This window comes from Gavia stellata, chromosome 20 (assembly GCF_030936135.1).
Source record: "Gavia stellata isolate bGavSte3 chromosome 20, bGavSte3.hap2, whole genome shotgun sequence".
NCBI classification, from domain to species: domain Eukaryota; kingdom Metazoa; phylum Chordata; class Aves; order Gaviiformes; family Gaviidae; genus Gavia; species Gavia stellata.
Window position 1 is genome coordinate 8,687,933 of NC_082613.1, and position 23,814 is coordinate 8,711,746.

General features: G+C 39.9%; 1 protein-coding gene across 1 annotated transcript in view; it reads left to right on the forward strand.

Moving 5' to 3' along the window:
• Positions 1–23,814, forward strand: part of ATP9A (ATPase phospholipid transporting 9A (putative)) — a 59,950-nt gene that overhangs the window by 13,437 nt on the left and 22,699 nt on the right. Inside the window, exons 4-14 of the mRNA XM_059827115.1 lie at positions 1,884–1,992; positions 8,860–8,918; positions 9,529–9,580; positions 10,156–10,250; positions 11,272–11,352; positions 12,706–12,781; positions 15,953–16,029; positions 16,633–16,793; positions 17,545–17,687; positions 18,474–18,586; positions 21,354–21,566. Of these exons, the coding sequence (XP_059683098.1) occupies positions 1,884–1,992; positions 8,860–8,918; positions 9,529–9,580; positions 10,156–10,250; positions 11,272–11,352; positions 12,706–12,781; positions 15,953–16,029; positions 16,633–16,793; positions 17,545–17,687; positions 18,474–18,586; positions 21,354–21,566 (1,179 nt within the window). The remainder of the gene's footprint in view (positions 1–1,883; positions 1,993–8,859; positions 8,919–9,528; positions 9,581–10,155; positions 10,251–11,271; positions 11,353–12,705; positions 12,782–15,952; positions 16,030–16,632; positions 16,794–17,544; positions 17,688–18,473; positions 18,587–21,353; positions 21,567–23,814) is intronic.

Consider the following 23,814-nt stretch of genomic DNA (forward strand, 5'->3'; position numbering starts at 1 on the left):
GGATAAGAAAGGTCTTTGTTCGTTAGTGGCTGCTAATACGAGTGTTGGGGATGGAATGACACATGAGATGACGCAGTGAGTCGGCACATGTGGGAATATTTTGGGGCAATTATTTGAAGACTCTTCAAACAGCTGAAACTTAAGTTGAAAATAACTGATGCTTTTTGATTTATTTTGGAAAGCAGATAGGAATTTCTAGCTAAATGCACAAATGCCATTTTTAAATAGAAATGTTCATTCTTTTCTTGATTTGTTGGTTATGGGAATGAGAGATCTTCCATGGTGGTGCAAAACAGACAGTGGTGGTTCTGAACCCTGGGGGGTGAAACGCTTCTCTGAAAATACTGTATTAATGGCTTCTTACTTTCAATATTTGTAAATACAGGGTTGAATACAGGCATTTTTTAAAAAAAGTAAATGCCCATTCTTGGGTCTCTTCATGTGTCTGCATTTTTAAATACTGCAGAAACATACTACAAGGCATTTCAAGACTGATATAATCTAGATCATGCATTTAGACGCACATGTATGTACTAGAATTAGGGACTATTTAGTTTTACTGTAGGATTGTGAGAGCTGGCAGGTGAAGCGTACCTCAGTATTTTAATAATTAAAGAAACTGCTCTCCTTCTAGCTTAGTAGCTCTTAGATCATTCTTCATCATTTTTCTTTCTTTAAAAAGAAAAAAGGTGAGAATTTGAATTGTTACTGTGTTGGGTAGTGTTAGCAATGCTCCACAGCAAGACTTTCCCGAGGTGGTTGTAGAGTTCAGGTTCACAAGTTCTTTGTGTCCAGCTTAACTCCTACACACAGTTTTTGGAGGTGTGTGCATAGCCGTTCTTTCTAAGAATAAAGTTACTTAAAGTTGGAAATTGCAACCCATTGACAACATCTCCTGTTTGGGTAGGTGGGTATTTACAGATATTTTAATGTGTTTTTTATGTAACCCTCAGTTTCTGACATCACCCTGCCCCCTTCTTAAAATAAAAAAGTTTCTTATTGACAGAGATAATGAGTACGTGGTTGCAATTTTCAAGAATACAGGTTGTAAAATTAATTTTTCTTTTGCAACGAATGAGGAGTGTTTTAACTGTTTAGTGACTCTGAGCTGAATAACAAAAAATGACTTTGTGGTACTAGCCCCATAAAGAATTGTTTTGCATTAATTTAGTTGGTTTTTATATATTAAAAGATGTGATGTGGGTATTTTCCTCATGACAAGAGGAAATTAAATGACTACTCATATCCAGAAAAGTAGGACTGAAACCCTAATCAGACAAATGTGTAATTATGCTATGAGTAGTTCACATTAATGTTTAGAGTGCTTATTTGTGTAGGCTGAGTGTGTATACATACACATAAATACACACGCATTATGTAAGTATATATATCTGTATATATAAAAAAGGGGTTATATAAATTTCTATATAGATTTCTATATAAATAAATCTCCCAGATTAGGTGAGCTAACTTTTATGGCTCTGTGATGGAGGGAGTACTGAGATTTGAGGGATCCTGTCTTACACTGGACTTCTGTGTAACCCCTCTCAGTCTTGGTTACTCACCTGTGAGGTGAGATGAAATATGTTATTTACACTCTTCAGATAAACTTTACAAAGATTTGTTTATGAGGGACTGGCAGAGCATCATGGTAAAGCTGAGAAACAACCATATTTTTTTAAGCAACAAGTCTGTTGTCAGTTTGCTATTGGGAGTTCTGCACAGCAGTGCATAGTGTCACCATAATGATTTAGTGAGAGAAGATAGAATAAGGAAATGCAGATTGTTGGCACTGGTACTGATAAATATTGCTCTTATTAGAGGCAGATGTGATTTTTCCTGACCTCTTCATCCATTCTGTTTTCCCCCCGTGCTCCTTTTAGGGATTTGTGCTTGCTGTTACCGTCATCCGAGAGGCCGCGGAGGAGATCAGATGTTACATGCGTGACAAGGAAGTGAACTCGCAGATCTACAGCAAGCTCACAGCGAGAGGTCGGCTCGGCGGCTCCAGCGCGCCCGCTGCATCCTGGCACGGCTGCAGCAGCGCCGGGGGTTGCAACTCAATCAAACGCTGCTGACAGTTGGAGAAGCAGAGTTCAAGGAATGGGGAGGGGGTTATGGGTTCGCAGGCACGTGGCTTCGTGGCCACGCCGCCGCTCCTGCCGCTGCAGAGGCCTCAGGGGTCCGGGTGGCTTCTCGTGGATGGCTCCTCGCCAGGCTGCGGTGGATGCTGGGCTTTGCTGAGGGTTTCCTAGGGAGATGCACAGCTAATGCAAGGGGGGTGTGTGTTAGTTGCTTCAGATAACTTCAGAGTGTCATCTTGGCAACTCGAGGCATGGGCAGCGGGCAGCCAGTGTGTTCACATGCGCAGGAGCCTGCTTGGTGGGCTGGGAGTTTGCTGCAGCCAGCACCAGGCAGGGGTGAACTTCCAAGCAGCGGATGTGATATTTTTAAACCCTGCTTGCTCCTAGCTCCAGTGTAGACCAAAACTTCTTTCCCAATTATTGTCCCTTCTTGGTGGATTGGAGTCGCCAAAGAAAATGAACCTGGATCTGAATGCTCTAGGTTGTGGAGCTGGATGTTTACAGAAGGGAAATGTGTTTTCCTTCCTGCAGAGCTGTGATGTCAGAGAAGCACTCTGTAATGTTGCATGCATGAAGGGAGGGAGAGGCAAATGCAGCAAACAGCACAGTAGGAAGAAAACAAGAATGGAGCTATGGTAGATATGATGTATTGTTTGGGGTTTTTTGTTTGGTTGGTTTTCTTCCAATTTTGGTAATAGTGCATCTGTCTTCCCCTTGCATGTGTGTTTTGCTTTTTCACCCTGCCAGTAAGAGAGGCGGATGTAAGAAGGAAAGCTAAGGTAGCTATAAGCTATCAATTCATATTCTTTAATGGAAACAAATGCGTGCTTAAAAAAGGGAGGAGGATCCACATAGGCAGATAATTTGCAAAAGTACTTCACTAGAAGAATTAAACCTAGGTCTGTGAAATTTTCGGGAGGTGGTTATGCAGAGGTAGATTCAACTAATGAGGGTGAAGGTAGGCTGTGTTCTAGTGTCTAGGACTGGGCACCCTTTCAGCACAGGTACTGCAAATCATAGTTAAGTACAAGTACTCTGTACTACCTTGTGAGTACATGTGTTAAATTTAAGGTGACTTGCTTGACATACTGACATGTTCCATCACTTATTGAACATGCAATACTGATTCAGTTTCATAGTTTTTTCTGGGTTGTACCAGACAGGTACGTGTATCATGCAAGTCCTTTGCTAAAGGAGACTGTGTGATATGTTATCACATCTTTCGTGTGTTTCTGTTAGCAACGACTGATGTAGTTCCTCAATATTGGCAATATCTTCTCTTATATATTTTTGTATACATCATCTTTAGCATGTTCCTCCAACTGTGAGGAGTTTGGAAAGCTTGTTTGTAAGTGAGCCCAGGCTGCAGCTCAGCTGTGTCTGATCCCTGGCTCTGGCTATTGTTTATAGCTGTGCCATACCTAACAAAGACATTTAAATTCTCGTTTGAAAAATTGAATGCTGCCTCACTATGGAGTTACTCCTAATACCATGACAATGATGGTGAGGCCAGGGTTTTGTTTTTAGAAAGGGAATGAACTGAATTTAAGCATCTTCTTTTTTTCATTTCCAGTTTCTTTGTTATAAAAGTTTATACCCCTGAATTAAGATGCAGTGTACTAGGTGTAGTAAAAATATGCTGCTTTCAACATTTGCACTTTTAAGAATAAGGCTGCTTTTTAAATGTAGTTGCTTAAGGCTGTGTATATTTCACATGCCAGGAATTATGAGGCAACTCCAAACTAGGGAGTTTGAGTTTCTGAATATTAAATCCCCTTTTAATAACGTGTTCTTACTACAACACTTAAAATGCTTGGCAACCAACAAAAGCCTCATCCAAGAGGGGTGTACTACATCTATTTAGAGATATAAAAGAGTTGCCTTCTGGATTCTATTCAATGATCTATAAGGGGCCTGACCTCTCCTTTAGTTCTTTTCATATTGCTATTACGTTTCCCATGAATGATTTCCCTCCCCCCAGTCCTTTACCTTTTCTAATTTTGTGAAAGAAACCAAGGAGGATTGGCAGCTGGGCACTAGCTGAAAATCTTAAGCCACTTTATTTAACACAAATTTGGTGCAGAAACAGGAATGAGACTCTCTAGCAGTACAGTTTAGAGTAGGAAAACCACAGAAAACTATTTATGATTGTCTTGAGGTTTGGGGAGAAAAGTCATTTTCTGTCTCTCACTGAATCTCAGTACTCAAGCTTTTCAGGAGACCTGAACATCTACTTTTCCACTGATTAAAATGTTAGCACCTCTGAGAATCACCTAGGAGCAGGGAAGTACCTTGTGAGGCCACCATGGCTGGGGGATGGAAGAGTGTTGCGTTTGTTTTATTGTATCTATTACTACAGTTAGAAAAAGTAGGCAAGCTTTCAAGGAAGCCCTTCATCAGGTCAGAAGTAGAAGCAGCAAATATCAAAATAAGTTGAGAACAGCTGATCTTAACCATTGATTTTCAGCGTAGATGACAGAACTCCAGGTAGGACTTGTCTTGGACTGTTTACAGGCTGGTTTTTTTGTTGTTGTTGAATAGCATGGTTCATGCTTCAGGATATTGGCACAACCCTGTGCTGAAAAGGGACAGTGCAGAAGGGTACTGATGCACAAAAGCCCTCTGAAATGTTGCTATATAATTTTTTTAAAACTTCACAGTAGTTTCACCTCTAAAGCCAGTGTTTTGAGGGAGGGGGATTAGGTGAGGCTCGACACTGAGCACTGCTGTCTTGAAGATTGGCTGTAATGGATGTAATGGAGCACTGTAGCTTTCTCCAAGCTATTTTTATTTCTCCTGAGTATTTGCACTAAGCTGCAGTTAAGATGGCTGGAGAATAGTTTTTCCCATCTCCAACCTCAGCCTCCCAGTGCAACCCCATGGATATAAATAGATACTTAGGTCTGAATGAAGTCAGGGAGACTTAAGCACATCCTTATGTGCAGTTTTGAATAAGGATAGAAGTAAGCACAGATTTAAGTGCTTTCCCGCATCAGGATCCTCTTGTCCTCTTTGTGTGCAGTTCTATGGCTGCAGCAGAGCTGGGCACAGTTCCTGCCACCAGCCGGGAGCTCTCCAGCTCCAGCACACCCGCCAGCCTGGTCCCCCACCCCTGGGGGGGTATTTTGGATTTGTAGCTTTGCTCCTGTACGTGAAATTCTTTTCATGCGCTCTTCTTGTTAAGCTTTTTAACATTCACTAAGCTGCTTGCTTTGTGGAGGAAAGGGAAGAATCCTCTTTGGATCACATTTTATTTTGAATATAGTTGCTGAATTCCAGGGACTAATCTGTTTGGAGGGCAGCGTGAGGCAGAGCTGACAGTAGTGTATTTTCTGTGTTCCTTTATTTTACATAACATCAAAAAAACTCCACCCTGAACCTCTTTTCTCTTTCTACTGATATGATCCAATTATGCTCCAAAATGATGAAACCAGCAGACTTCTGGAAGGCATTTTTTTTAATAGAAAGCTCTCCATTTAAAGGACAGTTGTTTGGATTGTAATAAAAAAAATAATCAAATTTCAATCCCCTATTCATAAACCTACAAGCCTCCTTGTGTTCAGAAGTCTGTGTGCTGACTTTCTGCTTGATAGAAAGCTAGAACTGTGCTTGCAAATTCTTGGTTTGTTTTTCTTCTCTTGCACCCCCCCTCCCTGGGTAACACTGCATAATAGAGAGAAACTCCACAGAAAGAAATGGGAAGAGACCTCCTACTGAGGGGTGCTACTTCAGATACAGATCATTGGCATTTACCAGCCATATAAAAACAATATTTTCCCAAACCCTCTGAGTCCTGTTCCGCAGTTTATACAGCATAAGGCTGCATAAGCCAAAAGTTTGATGCAGTACTTCAGAACAACCCTTTTCTTTTTTCCAGATGTATTTAACTTGTTTTAATAAAACTCTGGCTTCATCTTTAACTCCAAATTAAGTGTTTTGATCTCTACCTTAGTGAAGCTCTGCAGATCTATTGTGAAATTTTGACTTAAGTGCTCGCATGATAGAAAAAGGCATCTCTTCTGGCTAATATATTTAATGCTTTAAATAATCTGCTTTATGGTACATCCATCATGCTGCAGATTTGGTGATCATTTCAAAGACCATAGCTTAAGTTGGAACAAACTGATTGCATTTCATTATGTTTACTTTTTTGTCTTTAAAAAAATAAAGCAGGACACAGCAAAGAAGAAACAAATACCAATCAAATTTTAAGAACAGATTTTTTTTTTTAATAAGAGATCAAGACTTAGTGGCTTTTTAAAACTGTGTTAATCACTGACTTGTATTCTGATTAACTTCAGAAAATACAAACTGGAAGCATAGTAAATGCTAAATAAACCTATGTGTATTTAGAGGAAGCGCTTCTAGATGCATTTATAAAAGCACTGATTTATTATTACAAAAATACTTCAATAGCAGAGCAATACTGGGAAATGAAGCAGTTGTGTTATTAGCTAGTTTCTTAAACATGCGTGAGAAAACATCTAATGTTTAGGAGGTAGTTTCCCCACAGAAAGAAAAAGGAATTACAGAATTCCCAAGATCAAAATAAAACTAATTCAAGTAAGTTGCTTTATGGGAGTCCTGAGTCAAAGGAAACATCTGGTCCCGCGCCTTCTTAGCAGGACATATGGTACATACTGCAGAGATGTCATCCATGAGAGGCCAGGAGTATGGCTGGAAAAGCAGAATTAGCTTTGCTACCTAAAAAGGGCATCTCATTTATACAGGAGTTATAAAAATGTGTATTGGTTAGAAAGGTCCTCTCTTTCTTTTGCCTTAAAACAGCTGAGGTTGGAAGGGTTATTGAACAGGACAAATCTGCTCCAGCTGCTTTGACTTTTCTCATATTGGAAAAATTTTAAAGCAGATGATATTGGTTTCAGAATAAAGATCCAAAAAGCCTTTTATGTGCATAATGATAGGAAATCATCATGTTGTAGCTTTGTCCAGGTGTTAATTTTTCTTTTCCAACATGAATTTACATCATTAAGGGAAACACTACAAAAATAAGCTTCCATTCATGAACGCTGCAGGTAGTGCTTCCTATACTGACAGTCACCAAATAAATCCTTGTGATCTTTAAGAGAAATACATAAAATATGGTTAAACAAATCCACCTCTCCTTCCAAGAGCTTTTTTGCACAGTGGTTTAGGAATTGCTATGCCTGTGTGGGGAGAGCACGCAGGGTTTTTTTTTTTCCCTCCTTTGCACAGGAGAATATTCAAAAGCACTTTTTGTTGTTTTGTGAATAACCGTATTAAAAGGGGAGGAAGAGATGTTATCTGTCAGACCCTTTTAGTGTCATAGTACCTAACTTTGTATAGCCCATACAGAAGACTGCCAGGGATGCTTTTTTTGGATCCTCTTGGAGTGCGGCTTTTCTTTTCAAGCCTCTGCGTAATGGACTCTTAATCCCTGGTATGCTTCCTGCCCCGGCAGAGATGTCTTTAGCCCAGCATTCATTTTGTTTACCCCTTTTTTTTTTTTTTTAAACTAAAAATCTCGCAAGGCAAAACCCAGAATCCATGAAAGACCTGCGAGATATTTGTGAAATGGGCCATGACTGCTTATAATTTGTAGGAATAATTACAGCATGTAAGGAAGTCTGCATTTATTAGCAGCAGTGATGAAGCATGTTGTTAAGCACACAGTGTGTCACCAAAGCAGCAGGCTGCCGGGAGCCCAGAATGGCTTTCATTGTTAATTTGGAGCAGAAACACTGAAGCATATCCTGAGAAGGATGCTAATGAAGGGACTGCCAGTAGTAAAATCCTAGTGACCTTTGTGCTTTGTGCTAATTTCTATTCCCCCTCCCTTCCCCCTTCTCCTTTCTCCCTGAGCTGCTATCTGGCCAGTTAGCCCATGAATTTCGAGGTACAGTAGGAGTGTTGTCCGTGCCGGAGTGAGCTCCACGTGCCTCCCCCACTTCCACTCAAATCACAGCAGATTAAAGAGGCTTTTGTTGAAATATAACAGACAGACACATAGAGGCAGGGTTCAAATTAACTGATTATAAATCACTAGTTAGTCTGAGAAGCCAAATCTTGAGTTGGCTAATGATTTGAAATTACTAGCCAATTGTTAAATTAATCCCCTGTTTTAAGGCAACTGGGAAATGTTTGACAGCTGCAAAGAAATAAATATTTACATGTTTTCTGTAGAACTCGTACTCTGCAGGGCTTGTTCAGGCTGCGTTCACCGAGAGGCAAAGGAGAGATGGTAGAGCTAAGCCAGATACAAGAGCTGCAGCACAGAAGGAAATGAGCCTGGGTTTTAAGATGGGCCCATTTTACTTATGGCTTCCAGCTCTTGGCTTGAGAGTTGAGCTTTAAATTTTCAACCACCTAGGGAAAAGCACTCAGGAGTTGATGGTTGCCTATTGTAATTTTTCTGCTCTTGCTCTGTTGTCTGCCTGATGCCAAAAGTATTTCACATTCCTGGGTTAAGCAGTATGCAAAAAAGTTTAAAAGCTTGTTTCAGAGTTGTCAGTAGAGAGTGACCAGGGGTTTTCTGCATCCAGGGCTGAGGTCTGGAGATGTTAGACGAGAGGCTTTCAGCCCTTTTTGCAGATTGAAACCTACTGCTTTACCCAGTAGGAGCAGTAGGCTTGGTAAGTCTTTACAGGGCAGCGTTGCGTAATTCTTGTGATAGAAATGTTACCCGTTTTCTCCAGAATAGTGAAGTGGAAGGAAGGGAGGTAAGGAGCATCACACAGCACCCACAAATCCTGAATTGCTGCTTCTTTAATGTACTGATATCTTTCTTTTGCAGGGACTGTGAAGGTGAAGAGCTCTAATATACAAGTAGGCGACCTCATCATTGTTGAAAAGGTTAGCCTTTATGTGCATCTTTTCTTTGTAAAGTACTTTTTTTGCAAGACCATAGAAGGTGAGATATTTTGAAGTCACATTTATTTTATAATAGGCTCAGAATATCAACTAGTGTTGAACACTAGTTATAATATTTAATCACTTTTCAGGGTTTCTCCCTCTGCCCCCGCCCCCTTTTTCACACACTCTCTGTGCAAGCAGCTATGTCCTCTAAAACTGTTAGTCTGAAAATATTCAGTACAAAAAAAAAGAAAAATGGTAGCTGGAGATTCCAGATACGTGCTTTCTTCTAGCATGGGACTTCTTGAAAGGAAACCAGCATTGGTTTAAAATTTCTTCATACTTCTAGAGTTACTCACTAGCTCTTTTGTAAACCTAGCTGTTGGTCAGTCTGGTCAGTGGGAGCTGGCACCAGTTATTATTCTGCACTTGGAATTCTGCAGGGAAGGGAGGTTAGGATTCAAAGCAAAATGAATACCAAGCTTCAGTTTGACAAAGAAATCCTCTTTCTCCTCCATACCCCCTTTGCTTGTCACGGTGGGGCTGTGGAAGGCGGCTGCACACGCGTGCAGGGGTGTATGCACAATAATGGCCTTTCTTCTCCTAACAGAACCAGCGGGTCCCTGCTGACATGATCTTCCTGAGGACGTCGGAGAAGAATGGTAAACATCTGGAACCAATTGTCAAAATAGCCATTAACCTTTCACTGGTTGTTTAGAGAAAATTATCTTTTGGAAATGTGAAAGAAATAGATAATAGTAAAATTTTAGAGAGGCAGAGAATTCAAATGCTTTAATGGACCATGACTTCTCAGGATGTTATACTTGGTTTTTGTGTGCTAATCAAAGAACGTAGGTAGTGAATCCAGGGTAAATGAATCAGGTTGCACAATGGTTTGCATTATACATGTAAATCATTTTACTTGCCATTCAGGTTTGTTTTGTTAAGTGTGGGATAAGGAAATGTTTGATCAGAAGCATTAAAAAACATAAAGACTAATGAGAACATTTCAAATGTCTTAAAGATGCAGTGCAGACTCACTGTATTCTGGACTAGTAGAAGGAAGTGAATGTGTGATGCAAGAATACCATTCTTACGTTATTAACAAATGTTACGTGAAATTAGATACTGTTTCCAAAGAAAGAAAGGTGTCCTAGATATATAGCTCATTTAATGAGCTATAGGTGTACCTGAGACAGATCTGGAAAGAGTGCTGACTGGTATTGAAAATCCACAGGGTCTTGCTTCCTTCGCACTGACCAGCTGGATGGTGAGACAGACTGGAAATTGCGGCTGCCTGTTACCTGTACTCAAAGACTGCCAACTGCTTCTGTAAGCTGCCTTCATATAAAATATTCTACGTGGTAAACACATGTTATCTGTTTTACCTGAAAAATGTTCAGGTGCTTCAGTTAATGGGCTGTTTTGAGAAACAGGTTAATGCAGCATAGTTCTGCACAGGGCTCAGTGCCTGTTACAGATTAACTTTGGCAACAAAGAATGTAAGGGTAAGCCAGCTCTTCCCAAGCTCCCAGCAAAATTTCAGGTAAGGTGAATCTTGATGTCTCTGTGCCACATGGCTGTCACTGCAAAGCTGTGCGGATGGGCACTGGGGTTGGCAGCTGGAGAATGACCTTGCAGCAGGAGGTGGGTGGCTAATAGTAGGATGCTCCTATTTTCTTTTTCCTCTCCAGAGAGCATTGCAGTAACTTACTGCAGGATAGGTCTTGTTGCAGGATAGGTACCCTTGTTGGTGGTACTTCTCAAATGCTCCCTTTCATTCCTTGCACTGCAGTACCTTCAGAGGTACCTGCTTTATTGATGTTCTATCTGTAAAAAGCACAAGAAGTTTATTTTATACAAAGGCTTTGAAGCAAGGCATTCTCTCCATGGAGTGAATAGTTCATGCATGTGTAGGTGTCAGCAGTGAAAACACTGCAGAATTGGCGTTGTCTTCGTGTCACCACAGAACTGTTCCTAGTGACACTGGGATCTTGAACTATTGAGTGATAGGGTGTTCCTTGGTTGCCTTGGAAGACTAGTCCAAACCTTTGCTACAAAGTAATAAGTGTCGTAGGCTGTCTTGATTATTCAGGCTGAAATTTCTTTTACGGGGCACCGACATCTAAGTAACTCCCAGGAGTTTCTCAGGTATCAGTTCAAGAAATACTCTTCAGCGAAGCCGGTAAACAGTTGTATTTTCTGTCAGACAGTTGGGCTCCAGTGAGTAATATACTGTAGTAATTATCTTAACTTGATAAGTAACTCTTGCTCAAAGTATTTTGGTAGAAACATTTGTACATTATTAAAATGTCGTTGTCTAACTGTCTGCCAAAACATGTCTGTTTCATAGGACCTACTGCAAATCCGATCCTATGTATATGCAGAAGAACCCAATATTGATATACATAATTTTGTGGGGACCTTCACAAGGGTGAGTCTTGCTGACATATGCTTGGAAACATACACATAGTGCTTGCTGTGCAAACCTGCTGAATGCTACCAGGATGCCAGAGTTTTTCAGGAGAAATAGTGAAGTCTCTCTTGCCATTCCTTGTCTCTTCTTTCTTTTTTTTTCTTCATAAAATCCATGAAATAAATCTGAAACAAAAGTACGGTTATTGAAGCTTTGACTTGGAGACAATGTCATAGGATGTTTGGGATTAAGGACTTTACTCTGAAGGTTTTAGACCTGAATATTTGGACAGAGATTGGTAGTTACGTATTCAAGGTGCCTGTTCAGAAGGAAATTTGGACCACCATGGACTCTGTAGGATTAAAATCCTTTAATTGTGAAAAGATAGGGGATCTTCGTTAGATCAGGCAATAGCAGTCTTAATTCCGAGTCAGTTGGTTTTTTGCTTTCAATTGCATGCAACCTATGTGAACTCAGTTATATCTGCCCCCTATTTCAGAGGGCAGCAGCTCAGAGCCACTGTGAAATATCACCATTAAAAAATACATATCTTTTGACCTGTTGAGAAGATGGATTACTTACTTGAGGCAAAAGGTTGTTTTTTTTCCTTTCAGTGGGATTATGAGAATTTTGAGAGATTCATCTAATACTCTTGGGGACCTTTCAGAGGACAAATGATTTTGTAACCAATAGGAGACCATTACAGCTTTCTGGAAGTTGTTTGCTGGTATTTTAGTTCAACATTGTAGGTTTTGCCCTTTTATCTTTATGTGGCATGGTTTAATCTGGTTTAATAGCGCTGGCACGGAAGAGGAGTTTGAGTAGCTTGGGGAGGCAGTTTCTGTAAAAAAACTGCACAGACCTGAATTTACTTTCTCATGCAAAGGTACAATTGTGCAGAATTAATCTGTTGGTGCCTAAGAGGAATCGTGCTTTCTTGTAACTGTTCTCTGGTGCGTATCAGGCATCACTGAGCAGTCCAAACAGGTTCTCAGTGAGATCTTACAGTAGCAGGAGAAATGCTATTAATCTGCATGAGGCAAGTGAGGGAACATTTTCCTGTGGTCCCAGGAGAGGTGCTGACAAATCCCTTTCTCATTTATGATTCCCAGGAGCCTTCAACAGGCAGAGGTATCTTAATAGATTCCACCCCGCCCCCCCCAGTCCTTCTGTCCCCGTCCTTCCCCCCCAGTCCCCCCAGACTGAAACAAAGTGCTCATGTTTTTAACCCAGCCAGAGATTTACCTATCAAGAAGCCCTCTACCAACTCTCCTAGCATCCCTCTCCAAACACCTCTGTGTGACTCTTGTCATCGACTGGTCTTTTGCATTACTGACAAGTTTGTTTATTTTTCTTTTTATTCTGTTGTAGGAGGACAGTGACCCTCCAGTAAATGAAAGTTTAAGCATAGAAAACACCCTATGGGCCAGCACAGTGATTGCATCAGGTAAGACAGAGGCATGTGTAAATTTTTTTTTAAGGGAATATGTTAACAATTTTTAAAGGTCTTTTTGTAATGGAATAATAATCTCTGTCAGTTGGAGAAATTAGCAGTTGGAATGAGGTTTCCCACTTGTCCTAACACCTCTGGGGAGCTGAGCTGACATCTAATTGCCTCTTGGACATTCCTAGATGAGAAAGAATTGGAGTGGCCTTTGGGCACTTCTTTAGCATCTAGGACCAGAATAGCACTTAATTGCTCTCCACATTGACATCCTAATCTGTAACAGAAATGGTGTCAAATAGATTCTGGTAACAGAAGCTAAGATGAAAGATTTCCAGGTAAGTGCTTCCATTGAGTTCGTCTCATATACTTTTAAAAAGGAAAAAAAAATAAATTCTTTGGCAGATTTTGGCTTATATATACGATAAGCTCCCAAGGCCTAAGATTAATCAATGCCCTCTTGTAGAGGCTTGTCAAAGTAAAAGGCTTGTGCCTCTCCTGTCCAGCATTCTTGCAAAGTTTGCAGGGCGATAGCTGGAGGAGAGTGAAATTCTGTAGTACAGTTCTGGAATTAAAGTTGTGGAATGGAGAGACTTGACAGTGCACTACCAAGGTGTATATGCAATTAATAATAATAGGAAGGAACATAAACTTCAGAAGATTTTTTGAAGCACTAAAAAGATTTTGATTTGCTCTTAAAAGAGAAAACAGTGAATAAATTTTATTCCTGTATGTTTCTATTTAATCCTGCTCTGACTCTTCTTTGAAATGTATTACAGTGTTGTCCCAGTGCTGTGACCAAGGGATTGTAAAAAAACCAGTTGTCCAAATACAATTTAATCAAGGTCCAAATAAAATTTAATCAAATAAATTATGTTTGTAGATTAGTAATTGCCATGCAGTAGGTAACCTACCTTCATCACCTTTGAGTGTAGACACATGTAGTCAGCCTGGCAGCTTCAAATACCTGTCAGTCCTCTTAACGTATGAGTCTCAGCTCATCCTGCTTCTGAACAAAATAGATGGAGAAATGGAAAGTAATTTTTCTTGCGAGTCTGTCCTGTATGGCTCCTCTCCCCGCAGTACTCTTTCCCGGGGTGGGGGGAGGGGGGGGAGCTCTTTTTTTGCCTCTTGTATCGAAGCTGTAATCTGTACCAGCTCTTGAACCATTGCAGATCTCACACTGCTGTGGCTGAGCCTGACATGGAGGGGCGTACAGTGAATAGTCCTACTGAAGTCAGAGGGGAATGCTTTCCTGCCCTCAGCATGCTCACAGCAAGTGCCTGCTGAGCGTAAAAGCTCTTCCTCTGCTGTACACTCAGCTGCGTGTAGTATACACGTGGGTGCAGACATTTTTCCCCAAAGGAGGGCACAGCGCACACTCTGCTTCACCTGGTTGCTACTTCAGTGCTGTTTCGAAGTCCCGGGTGGTCTTGGCGTCTGTATCAAGGCATGTGATGACCTCCTCTCTGCCGAAATGAACTCACTGTTTGAATCTAATCCTTCTTTCTGAGCAAGTTATTTGTAGATAGTCATCTTTGTGAGTTCAGTTAATAGGAATAACATTTGCAAATATTTTCATCATTTCAAATGGTTTACGCAGTTGAGTCTGTTTTGAATGGCCATAAAACAACTAGAAACACTCTTTTTATACATACCAGTGTGCCTTCAAGCTGTTTTCTAGTCGTGGCAGGTTTTTCCTCTCATTTTGACTGACGATCAATATAATACTCAGTTTTGTTTCTCCTATGGTAATAATAAATAGTATGTTATAGGTTGTTTCTGTTAGGAAAAAATGTGGATATTATTTTTCTTCTTCTGTAAGTGAAAGCTGTCAAGTTGTGGTGATGCCATCTCACTGGGGCAGCCTTTGCTTGTAAGATGAAGCAGAGCTATGTGACTTTCTCCATCTGCTGTAGTAGGAATGGGTCCGACTCTGACTGTTTGCGGTTGATTTGGAGTAGCTGTGCCATCTGCTGATTTGAATTGTGATGATCTTACCACCACCTGCCATCTGGCTCTAGTGATTTGTTGTTGTTTTTGGGGTTTTTTTTAAAGGAATGTTTCCCAGCATTTTTTTAGAAACCACCTCTTTTGAATCAGTCTTATTTAAAAATAATTCACTTAGAGCTTGTTAAAACTTTGATCATTAATGGGAGCAGGGGAATAGCAGAGTATAAAATGGCAATGTATTTGCCAAAAAAAGCAGTGCTTTTTTTTCAGTGTTGTTTTTCTCCATTTTTACAGACCCCTAAAATTTTCTAGTAAAAAAATTAGACTTTAGAAATAGCAGCTTTTAAACTCTTGAAGGTAGATAGCTTTTTCTTTATGGTTTTTGCAAAGTCTTTAAGAGAAATCTGTAGAAACCTGGTAATTTATGGTGCTAAACTGTATTATGTTTCTGCAAGAAGAAAAGGGAGAACTTTGTTGCTCTCAGCTCTTTAGCAACTGTGGGACATAGCATTAAAATCCACTGATAGGCTCCCAGCAGCTCCATCTGTTACAGTACGGTAGCAGTTGGCATGATTCGCCTTTTGGTGGGAACAGCAATTAGACAAATACTTAAAGTAAATTGTAGAGTTTAAAATAAGGTAATTCTGTCTCTGAAAGCTGTTGGAATTCATTGGCTTTACTCTGATTGTGGCAACCTTCACCAATAATGAAGAACCGTAGCTCAAAGAACTGATTTAATTTTGACACATTATGAACGACCACTTTCTGCTGTAAGGCAAACTTACCCACACCTAAGTGGGATTCAAAGTGGTGGGAGGAAAACCAAGAAATCCTCCGTCCTTAGCAACTTTTATTTATAGTGGGGAGAGACAACTAACATCAAAAGGGGATCAGGGAAAGTTGAGAGAGCAAAGCAGGTGACTTGTCTTTCCATGCACATTAGCTGATGCAGTCTGTGGTGCTGCATCAAGTCCAACTATATGGGCATTGTGGTTGAAGACTTACTGACTTTTTGTAGGATGCCTTCTGTCAAAGTCTGTGTTTTCATAGGTTTTATATTTCAAGTACCAGCTTTTTTAATTTCTGGTTGCTATTGCTTCTGAAATGAACCTGCTAAAATTCCTTTCCAACTGCCAAGCCTTTGGATCCAACAAGTATTTTTATAGAGAAAACAAACAGAGGTTGTTTTTCTTTGGCTGATGCATGCTCTGTTTTGTTTAGGTACTGTTGTGGGAGTTGTCCTTTACACTGGAAGGGAACTGCGCAGTGTGATGAATACTTCAAACCCAAGAAGTAAGGTATGGTAAGGAACTAGTCTTATAATAAATAAAAAGGGGCAGAAATTTCCATTTTTTTAAAGAAAATCCTTCCAAATGCTATACATACACACTATAAGGACAACCCGATAGGAATAATGATTCATGTTTTCCAGCCTATGATTTAAGATAGCTACCACAGAAGAACCTATTTCTCCTTAATTTTTTTGATCCTATTAAAAAAAGTGAGAAGACACATGTATAAGACTGGTAAAACCATTGTTTTATATGGTTATAATGAGATCGTCCCAGTTAAAATAGGAAAGCTTATTTTGCTGCATTCTTCTATTATAGCAAAGCTAAGACAAGGTGCAGGGATGTTTATATAGTCTGCAGCTTTTGGCAGCATGAGTCCTCTCACACCTCTTCATGCATTGCTTAGCTTCCAAAGGATGGAAGTCTTATTTAGTAAGCTGGCAACAATATTGCTTATAAATTTAAATATGCTTGTAGTGTCTTAAAAGAGAAGTTGTTGGCTAGTGGAGAAGAGCTCTTTGGATATGGCAGTTCGTTCGCTGTGTGAATATTACATTGAGCTAATGACTTCTCTTGTGTGTTTGAAATGTTTTCATTTTATTTCTTCAGATTGGTCTTTTTGATTTGGAAGTGAACTGTCTTACCAAGATCCTGTTTGGGGCTCTTGTGGTGGTCTCGCTTGTCATGGTGGCCCTTCAGCACTTTGCTGGCCGTTGGTATCTTCAGATCATAAGATTTCTCCTTCTGTTCTCAAACATAATTCCCATTAGGTAAGACAACAGCAAAACACTGTTTCCTTTGCATCCTCCTCTGTGCTTCTAGTATGAACAAGCATGTAAACTCTTACATCAATTCCTCATTTGACAAGTAAGCAAATCTAGGAATAGAAATCAAATTACTGTTGAAACATAAGAATTGCTTTGTTGTTTCTGCTGAATTTGTTTAGCATATTCACCCGTTCACTGACTCTAACTGAGGCTGTGGCTTAGTCATTTAAGGCCCCTTCTCTGTGTTCAGGCTGCGTGATTACTTTGATAAGAGCAGAGCAAAAAATGGAAAAGGAGAGATATTTATACAGCATGTAGTGTAATAGGACCCAATTGCCTTTTAGAGGGGGGACTGAAATGTTAATTTTTAATTGCACTATATTAATAAGTAGATCGTTACTTTCGATGTAGGTCTGGGATTCATTTCGGTTCCATTTTTAACCTGCTGTCTGCGTATCAATCACGCTGTCCTTACTTGTCTGTGTCCATCTTCCCCTCAAATTGTATCTGTTCTTCTCAACATAATTTTACCATCTATCTTTGAATTACAGTACCACTGCAGCAATGCATGGTCCTTCTCCCCATTTGCCATGCGACCACCAACTTTGAATATACTTCTCCCAAAACACCCTCTTTGGCAGCTCAAATTCAGCATGGAAGATGTGTCCTATTATTGCACTGTGGCAGTTCACAATTATTTCTTCCAAAATTTAACTGGAGATATGTTTTTCTTTTTCCCCTTTCTCCTGCATAGTTTACGTGTGAATCTGGACATGGGGAAAATTGTTTACAGCTGGGTGATCCGCAGAGATTCCAAAATCCCTGGAACTGTGGTTCGGTCCAGTACTATTCCTGAGCAGCTGGGGAGGATATCGTATTTGCTTACAGACAAAACAGGTATCTATGTAGAAAATACAGTTTTGAGTCATGGTATGTTGTTGTTCGGATTTTGTTACATTTTTGGCCAGCCAGAGAGTATAATGTAAGATTTCTTTGGACTAGAAGAAATATGCATTTCCTGTCACTTTGACAATATGATTTAATCAGTTTTTGAAAAAAAAAAATATTGCATTTTATTATTCTGAACACACTATGAGTAAGATAGGACAGGAATATTATGCTACTTCAAAGAATACTTAAAGTGTGCTATTAAGCCAAAAGCTGAGGGTAAAACCAAAATTAAAAGCAACTTTTTAGAGTTAGTTTTCAAAGCCAGATGAAGGTCACTTACACATGTAGGCAGAAACATACCATCAGTCTGTCTGCTGTTGTCCTTACACTTTTAAAGTTGAGCTTGAATTCAGAAGACCTAAGCTCTAATGAAAAGCTTGGTCTGACATAAAATCCTGGTCCCATTGAAGTTGTTTCCAGAAGTTTTCTTTGGTTCCAACAGCACCAGAATTATGCCTGCAGCTCTTGCTGGCATTGTGACTTTGGGGTAAATCTCATTCTTATTTACTGGCACAGTGATGTGCACCACTAATTCCTGGGAGAATCAGCCCTCAGGCTTATTAATATTGTCTTTTTTGCTGGCCTCAGCCTGTGCTGAGAGCCTGCTGCAGTGACTGATTCAGCTTCTGGCCCAGTTTCTCTTGAATTTGGCGAGACAGCAAGGATGAGAACGTGTGCTGTGGAATAGGCGTGTTGGTTCCCACTCCCTATCTGTTGCTGCTTCTGTTACAGGAACCCTTACACAGAATGAGATGGTCTTCAAGCGACTTCATCTGGGAACGGTAGCTTATGGCCTGGACTCCATGGATGAAGTGCAGAGCCACATATTCAGTATATACACTCAGGTAGAATTAAATTGCATTACTTAACTCTTTGTTCATGAAACAGTTTTCTGGGTCACTGGGCTAATGTTGAATTAATATGGCAGGGATCTGCCCATTAACTATTACATTTTGGAAAAGTCTGAAGGTCATTGGATACTTAATAAATAAATATTATCATGATTGCTTATTACATTCATAGATTGTTACACATTCACATCCAGCATGTGCACAGATCTGTAAGTATATGTGAGTGTATGGGCCTGTGTCTTGCTACTGAGGTCTGTTTGTAAAATAGCATGCTTTTATTTAGACATTCACCACTTACAGCAATCAGAGCGTTTGCTTCATTGAAAAATTGGCTCTGGGTAATATTTACTGGCTTAAGTTGCTGTTTGAAAGGCTGTGTACTGGGGCAATAATAAAGGAAGAGGAACCATAGGTACTTAGTAAGCAGTAACAGACAACAGTGTGCCAGTATCACTGCTTTAGGCCTGATGGTTAAAAAAGAAAATGGTAAAAGTGGGACTCTTGCACTAACGCACCAATGATCTTATATGATGCATAACTGACATCTGCTTTGAGAAATATCTACAGCTAAAGAAGGCAGCAAAGTCACCATGTAAAGCATAGAACAGGAAAATCCTGTTTTGGGAAGTCTCTCCCTTGCATTCCTCTTTCAGTATCACTGGGTGAGCCAGCATCTGAAAAGCCTTCATCTCTATTCTTAGTCATTTATTTCGGTTTTGTATGATAACCAGGCAATGCCATGTGACTTGCCTGGGTCAGCAGACTGGATTCCTTAGCACGTTACGGCAGACAAGATGCTTATCAATTGAAACTTCATATAGATACATGCACTTCCTTCTCAAAACAAGGGATGAGGTTTTACTTAAGAATATTACTAACTTAAAAAAAAAATAAAAAATCAGCTGTCAGTGGCTGATGTTCCAGCCACTGGTACTTATAAAAGATGTAAGAATTGTCACTAATTATGTAATCATGGAAGCATTATTTTTAATTTTCTGTTAATAACCATTCTTTTAACTGCAGCTAGAAATAACTTTTTTTTGTGACTTACTGACAGTTAAGTTTTCTCTTTTGTAAAATGTGATTCCACAGACACAATCTGCAGATGTTAGTGATGAGCTCCTACTCCTGTGTAATTATATCAAGCTTTTTTATTTCTCAATAGTTGTGGAATTGCTTTCTTCCAACAGAAACCGCAGAAGTAGTTTTCGAAGTGCCTGTGCTTTTCCTTGGGCATGCACACCCAATGCAGTGAACTGAGTTTTTCATGTCACATTGTTTTTGCTTTGCTCAGAGATTTTTAGACTGAAGTGCAATTTCTATACCTCTTCCAAAGTGAAACATGAAGCCAGCATTCTTGCCTGGAAAAAGGCACTATGGACTTACTGTAAATAGGGTTTTTATGTTTGGATTTTATTCACGGTGGTAAAGATGTGCAGCAAGTTTAATTGACCGCAGTGATCTGTTTGGTGGCATAGCTTTTCCCTAGGCAGACTGTCAGGCTACAATGTGCTTTTAACTAAGCATATGATAGTTGATAAATACCTGGTATTTTGAGTAATTATCTTTTTCACTGGCATGTGTCTCAGGTAACTTGTAACTCTCAGCTACCTCTCTTTCCCTCCTCTGCTTTCACAGCCTTCTTGGCATCTGGTTCTTCTCTTAGTGTTGAGAGCCTTAAATGACTGAACTGTACTTAAAAAAAAAACCAAAACCAAACCAAACCCCAAAACAAAAAAAACAACCAATCCCAAAAAAACAGACTTCAGATCTCTTTGCCCTCATTTTGTACTCAATCTCCAGAGAAAACGTGACTACTGGTTAATTATTTGCCAAAGTATTCAATATTTCTGAAGAATCTTTTGGTGACTGTGACTAGTTCAGTATTTGACTAGTGCTATATGTCAATCTAAATGCACTTCAGCTGAGGGTTTGCTGCTGTTTGAATTGGTTAAAGCCTGTTGCCACAATGCTGATGAGCAGCAATATTAAATTTGAAGATCCCGTGTCCTAATCACTAGAGTGTGGAAAATAGCATGTGGAATTACACTCGTAAAGGATATGCTTCATAAAATGTTCATCATTACCAAGTGAGGCTCTTTATAATGAGAAGCATTTGCTGGCAATGATTCATTTTGAACTGTAGTTCTTATTCTTTGCTCTTATTTTTACCATGTTGTGGCCTTTGACCTGGAAGTGAAACTTTTGTCCTCTTGACACTAAAGGTTAACAGAGCAGGAAACTAGATCACTGTGTGTCCCTTCTTCAACCAGGATAATTTAGTAATTGTGCAATTATCTGAAGACTCCCATTCTGATACTAAAAATAGTATTAAAAATTAAGTGAATGTAATTAAGATTTTCTTGCACATGAAACCCAATTGACTCTAAATTTTCAGAGCCACTGGTCTTTTGCGGAGCAAAAAGTGGTTTCACTGAGTCTTCTGGCTTTGGTCTTTCACTGGTCAGGGTTTGGTGGATCTGCAACAAAGGGTCTTTATCTCAGTGTACTGTCCCAAAAACTTAGGTAAATCTTTGGGGCACTTCACTCCACCAGTAATAATGATAAAGAAGTTGGATACACTGGGCTATGTTCCCAGTGATGGTCTGAGTTAAGGTGTATGAAGAGTGCGTCTCATTCCTGGGGACGTAAGAGCCTGCACAACTGCTACATAGATGGTCTTCACTGGAGTAAAAACTTAATTTAAATCTTTATTTTCTTCTGCAGTAAGACTTTATTCTGCTTTCCGTTTTTTTATAAGCAATCTCAGGACCCACCTGCTGTGAAGGGCCTTACCTTAGCCACCAAGGTGCGTAAAACCATGAGCAGCCGAGTGCACGAGGCGGTGAAGGCGATCGCGCTGTGCCACAACGTGACACCGGTGTACGAGTCCAATGGGGTGACGGACCAGGCTGAAGCCGAGAGACACTATGAGGACTCCTGCAGGGTGTACCAGGCCTCCAGTCCTGATGAGGTCGGTATCCATTTGGGTGTATAAAAAAAATACAAATGTGGCCTTGCTTGTTGCTGGGAAAAAAAAATATTTGGTCAAAGTACGCCCATCTAGTGAAAGGGATAATATTTGAATGCATTTATTGCACTGATAACCCATGAATAGTCCATAAGTGCCCTCTCAGCTGATATACTTCAAACAAATCTGCTTCTCTGCTTGAAGCTACAGAGCTACATGGTGACTAGTATCTGGCTGTTGCATCAGCCTCTGCATTGAAGAGTTTTGCTCATGTTTCTGCACCTTTTGTGCAGGGTCTATTTTGCAGTTCAACACCGTAAGTCCCTTTGACCACATTTGGTAAATTATAGGCAATCTTGTCTTGTTTGGGGGAGGAATGACTCCCACAAATCAGCTTGTCCCTGATCTGCAAAGTGTTCAAACTTCCAGACCAAGTGAAAAGTTGTAAATCACGTTGGGTAGCATGGCTAACCCAGGACACATCGCTTCGCATGCTGATGGGACAGACCTGGAGCCCGGATTAATTCTGCAGAGTAATTGAAGCACATGACAGTTTGTCTCTGAGCAGAGCTGTGCCCTGCTAGTTCTGTGCCGACACCCAGTCCAGTCAGGGCTGCGCAGGGTGGTACAGCAGAGAGAAACTTTACAGCTCTCCAGAGACTCGCTGGAGACTTACTGAACACTTGAGAGATCAGGTGCAATACAGGTCTTACGATTAAAGTGCTGTTTGCCACCCTCTGCAAAATTTGGAAAATCTAGTTAGAGTGTTGTTTCCTTCTGTGTTGAAGAAAGGAGGAATAAAATATGGTTTCATCTATTGGTTGTGCTTCTTGGATACATCTTTAGTGCAACCAAGGTAAAACAACTTGTTTTCTATTAATTTCTACAATCACATTTGCTCTATGCCATTGAAAGAAACTGAAGTTTGAAACTTCCCATAAGAATCCTGCTGATGGTATGAGATCATATTGCCCATTTGACTACACTTGAAGGGTTCTTCCATGTATTGCCCCAAATAAAACAGATTTGCCTCTGATTAATAACATTTTCACCTTTGACATCAAAAGAGAAGCTGGCTTTCCTCATTGTTAGAGGTGAGAAATTGTTTGCATAGAAAAAAATTTGTTAGTCCAGCTATGTGAGGATTTTGAAATTGTTGCATGTGTTAATGAAAGACTGGCACGCAGAGTTAGTTTCCACATTTTGTGTACATTCAAAATATTCCCTATAGTGTTTTTCTTCCCAATCAGGCAGTTCATTCATTTCATATAATTTGTCCTTGTCTGTATTACACAAAAGCTGCATCTTTGCTTTTTTTCCCCTTCCTCCATTGATGTGCCTAGAGTGACAACAAGCACTTAGTCCTCCCAGGCTTTGGAGCTGGTGAGCAGTGTGCATGTGTGTGTGTATATGTGTGTGTGTCCTCCCACCCCATAATCTAGGTTGGTGTTTTGCTTACCTGCTTTTCTCCTCTAATGTGTTGCTCTGCCCTGTAAAGACAGCTTACAGAAATCAACTGCCTTTGGATTGAAACAAGTTCTGAATGATTTCCAGATGGTAATTTTTGTGATCTGCATTTAAGGTTTTTTTCCTAAAGCATTTACTGGCTATTTTTGCACAGAACCTCTGTTTATTTACATATATACTGTGGTATATAGTGAAGTCAGTGATTTTTCTTTTCCTTTTTCACTTTATACAGTTCTGTCTTTAAAATATTTATGCAGCAATTTGTCTCAAATACCCAGGGGATTATTGTTTGTTTGTTTTACTGTAGCATGATAACTAATCCTTCCAAGATTATTCTTTAAATTCTTTTTTCCTTTCTTGTGGTGTCTTAAGTAGAGAATTACAGTCGGTTTAGAAATCAGATACGCTTTGCTGCACTGAGGAAATCTTGTCTGTAGGTCTTAGATACACAGAGCATGTCTAAACAATATTTGTGTATGTCATACTAGATGGTACAAAATGCAGGATCAGCACAAGTCGAGTCCTTGAGAAGAGAGCGATGCTGTTAAATAACATTCCCTGTAGGGGAATGGCTTTGGACTCCTGTTAAAGCCAGCCTTTGAAATCCTATATCGATAAAATATTGCCATGGCAGGGAAGGTCAGTTTATGAAATGAGTACAAAAACTTGTATTCTCTTTACTTTAACAGCAAGAGTAATTTCTACCAGTTGGCATAGGATTCATTTCCTGTAACAGAAAGCAGGATTTCCTAAATTTGTTTCCTGTGCACGCTGCCATTTAGAA